Source organism: Eurosta solidaginis, chromosome 5, assembly GCF_040869045.1.
Source record: "Eurosta solidaginis isolate ZX-2024a chromosome 5, ASM4086904v1, whole genome shotgun sequence".
NCBI classification, from domain to species: Eukaryota; Metazoa; Arthropoda; class Insecta; order Diptera; family Tephritidae; genus Eurosta; species Eurosta solidaginis.
In genome coordinates this window covers 204,867,063-204,871,186 of record NC_090323.1, presented here as the reverse complement: position 1 = coordinate 204,871,186, position 4,124 = coordinate 204,867,063, and the positions used below count along the sequence as shown (strand labels likewise).

At 33.4% G+C, this 4,124-nt stretch overlaps 1 protein-coding gene across 1 annotated transcript; it reads right to left on the bottom strand.

The window, feature by feature from the left end:
- Positions 1-1,147: 1,147 nt before the first annotated feature.
- LOC137254589 (phospholipid scramblase 2-like) lies at positions 1,148-3,486 on the bottom strand. Its single transcript, XM_067792375.1, has 4 exons — positions 3,110-3,486; positions 2,534-3,024; positions 1,475-1,633; positions 1,148-1,405 (listed from the first exon to the last, which is right to left on the bottom strand). Exons 1-4 carry the CDS (start codon positions 3,192-3,194, stop codon positions 1,382-1,384), a joined length of 759 nt encoding a protein of 252 aa, XP_067648476.1. The 5' UTR covers positions 3,195-3,486; the 3' UTR covers positions 1,148-1,381.
- Between the last annotated feature and the right edge of the window lie 638 nt (positions 3,487-4,124).

The following is a 4,124-nucleotide window of genomic DNA, read 5'->3' as shown; positions in this document are numbered from 1 at the left end:
TGTCTGAGCATTTTGATTTTTTTTTTTTCAATAATCCGAAAAAATCATAATTTTTTCTAATGGTAATCTATTAGTAATTGATTTTTTCGGAAAACAATTGAAATAATCATTGGCCATTAAAATAGGCATCTAATTAATTGATTACTAATGCGAATTCAAATTTAACAGATCTGTTCTCCATACTTGAAACTATTTTCGCACAAATTTTCATGGCTTACGATTAAAAAATAAGATTTAATGGATCAATAATCACTATAAGCCACATTCAGCATCTCACTTGCTCGAATTTGAAATACCGACGTAACATACTGTGACAAATATTGACATCACTAGGCTGTTAGTAAATAATCACGCAACAATAAAAACATGAAGCAGCCACTCGTATATACATGTACACATTAAAGCTAGCAACACTTATGTACAAGGCAACGAAGAGATCTCTCACACACACACACATGTGGTCATCAGCCGAAGTAGTTACTCACATACACACGCATATGGCTATAAACTACAAATATGCATGTACTCATATAACTAATTACCAAGCAGGAGATACAAGAGTTCTAAAAGGTGAAACGTCTAGACCTTTGGAGAAATATGCGAACGAAGCAATGGAGAGTATAAAAGCAGCGCAAGCTGAACAATCAGTAAACAGTTTGATTTAAACACGCTATTAGTTACGAAGTGAAGTATAATTGTGCAGTATAATTGTACTACTCCCAAAATAGTCTAATAAAGACCATTTTGCAAAACAGAATATTGGAGTGATTTATTCAACAGTTTAGTGATTCGAACATTAGCAGAAGGTGCAGAAATCCCCAGAATTCGTTACAATACTTAAGTATCTGTTCTCTGATAGTATCCTTAGAACAATAAAGTCAAATCAACAGTTTTTAGAAGTAAGAAGAAAAAAGGAATATGCGTTCCTGTTGAATGTATGGATGCGTAGCGAAGCCTAGTACAACCGCGAGCAGCACGTCAATTCACAAATAAAAATAATTATTATATATGTTTACTAAACATAATTTATTGCAAACTTATGAATCACTTTGTAAGTGACTTCACTAAATAGCCCAATTTTTGCAATATAAATGTAAATTTGTATTATATTGTAATTGTAAATATTGTGAAAAATAAAATATTCATATATTATTTACGAAATATAGTCATATTATTTAAAAGGCATTACTCGGTGTATTATTTGACAGAAAGTTGTTTTTGTAAGTACATACTTAACTAAGCACTAAAATGAATAAGAGGTTATGAAAATTGTAAAGATATGATGAAACAAGTAAAAAAAATAATGTGCGTATTGTACCAAATTTGTCGTAATACATAATATCTGTACTGGCTAAGGTCATGTTATAATCGTAGCATTTATTTAGTATTCAAAGTGCACCATATCCTGAAAAAAAGAAAGATGATAATTAAATAGTATCGAACACAATAATTAAGAAAATTTTATATTACGCACAATAAGGAATGTTGCGGCCAAAATAACTGCCTTCATGCGCACATCCAAATCGATCGGGAACGTAACACCAAAATAATCAGCATCTGTAAATATTTCCTTATTGATTGAATTCCATTGCTTTGAGATTTTTCCAATTTTATCGCCATTCATGGCAAAAATCTGCAAGTTAAAAGTGGGAAAGGAGTTAGAAATAAAATATTGAAAAAAAGTTTATCTCCAGCTCTAATATTGTTCAAAAACCATCTTATTTTACCAAAACTAGAAAGACGGATAGCACTATTGTGTTGTTGTTGTAGCGATAAGGACACTCTCCGAAGCCCTTGGGGAGTGTTATCGAGTTGATGGTCCTTTGCCCTTTGCACATGCGACCCTCTAAACCATACCGCCCTCCCACCCCCTAGCTCCATGAGGAGTTGGGGGTCGCCAGAGCCTCGGCTGTTAATGAAACAGCATTCGCCACGGATAGGTGAGGTTGACAATTGGGTTTGGAGAAGCTATGTATTACGCTGGCAACCTGAAAGGCTGCGCTATACAAACCCCTTGAATCCGGTATTTTACTGTTGCAAAAAAACATTTCACTTTCATCATGCGCAGTGTAAATCAAGGAAAAGGTGGAACATTTGAGCAAAAAGAAATTTTAATAGAACATTTGAACAGAAAGTAACTGATCGTCTCCCAAATTTAAAATCTAAATCCCAGATTGCGAATGTATATTTTCCTTATAACAGCTCTTGGTACTGCTTAGGGCATCTAATCATAGAAATGGGATTAATAGAGTTGTACTGAAGTAGCAGCCTTCGGTAATGTAAGACTTTAGATATTCCGTTACAGAGACCCAACTGTCAAGTGTGACCTATTTTAGATTTTATGAATCCTGATATTTGGTTTTTTTTGTCTTTGAATACCAATTTTATACTGCAAAGCACTCATCAGACAAGGCGAAAAAAACGCTAAGTCGAACTAGGCCTGATACTTAGCAGCTCATTTCCTTTTTGCTCGAAAAGAGGGGTAAATTCAGATACTCATGTAAACGCTTAACTTCAATTAAACTCTTCTTACCTCAAAATCTACATTAGCACAGCATTTAAAAGTACACCGTGGCCCACGTACGCGCAATACATTTTCTCCATAGGCGTTTTTAATTAAGTATAATGGACGTAGTAATGCCCATTCCTGTTCTACGCTACCAATAACAGTGCCGGGTGGCGATGAAACTTCCAATGATTGTAGGCAACAAGGGAAGCAACAAGAATCACAACGTAATGGTCTATATATATGCAGTACTTCATTTTGGAAATTATCCAAAACTTGAACATCAAATGGACGACAGGATCCGCATAAGTTTCGAGTTAAGCAATGCGTATCTTCGACAGCTAAATAAACATTTTCACCAGCTGAATTTTTGATTTTGGATTTATTTTTCATTTCACAGCCAAAAAATACTTCAACCAAATCCACTTGTTGCTTAATGAGGAGCTGATCAACAGCAGTCAAGTATTCGAGTCCAGTGGGACAATTAGGTATGCCAATAGGAATGCTCATCCAAGACTCTAGAGAGGGAAGACGATTTATGTTTAACCATGTAGACATGCATACATATGTATGTATATGGACAATTTAAGTTATAGAAAATACCTTGTGGTGATATTGTTGCTCTTGGTTGTCGCACAATTGGTGGAGCATCTTGCGGCACCCCTTCATAGTCGCGATTCTTATGCATTTTAGTTTATAAATCTTTTAATTTTTTTCCCCCTGTGGCGAAACGATTGCAAGGATGAAGTAATGCAGACTTTTGTCTTTCAAGGTGACACAAGTATGTGTCACAAATCCTTTTGTAAAGTGGTTTGGGTGCTTAGCCTCCTTTTTAAAAGTTTTCACTTCTTCTTCAGTTGAGTAAAATTTACATCCCAAATTTATTTAAAGGGTTTCTAACAACTTAAAATAACTAAATAATAAGAAATGCATAACAGACACTCCTTAAACAAAAAACGTAAAATGAAACCACAACAACCGGACAATTGGTATAAATGAAATAATAAAAACAAAACCAAAAAACGAAACAGGGATGATTTGAATCAGGCGTTGTTGTTATGAATTTGTCATCCACTCAACCAGTGTTACCAGGTGATGCAAAAAAAAGTAGCTAGATTGGCAAAAAAAAAAAAGTTAGAAAAGGCTAAATTTAGGAAAAAAAGAAGCTAAAAAATGCCAGAAATTTTTTGGTTAATTCATTAAATTTTTTTTATATTTTAGTTTACACATTTGTAAATAAAAACTTATAAACATAACTTAAGCATAACTTACTGTTTCAAAACATATCAGGCACATTTTCTTTGACTAGCACATGGAATTACTTTAAATGATTGCATATGTGTATATACATAAAAAAAATATTACAAACTAATTATTTATATAAAATATTCCCCGTCTGAAGAATCAGAAGAGCTTATGTCTGGGTATAAAGTTTGGTTATTTACCATAGATATGAGATCATTAATTTTTAATTTGTTCCTTAATTTAGTTTTCAGAATTTTCATGCCACTAACAACTAAATACTAACTAAATACTAAAAAACTAAATATGAATTCGACAAGTTCTAAAAAAGGAGGTCCGTTTAATGCATTTTTATATTCTCGGACTTCCGACCAAA

What these genes read in the sequence shown, in the direction of transcription:
- LOC137254589 (XM_067792375.1), bottom strand. Translation starts at nt 3,194, where the DNA reads ATGCATAAGAATCGCGACTATGAAGGGGTGCCGCAAGATGCTCCACCA. An exon ending in AGCAACAATATCACCACAAG is followed by an intron (nt 3,025 to 3,109) that starts GTATTTTCTATA and finishes TTCCCTCTCTAG; the next exon opens with AGTCTTGGATGAGCATTCCT. An exon ending in TGGCCGCAACATTCCTTATT is followed by an intron (nt 1,406 to 1,474) that starts GTGCGTAATATA and finishes TCTTTTTTTCAG; the next exon opens with GATATGGTGCACTTTGAATA.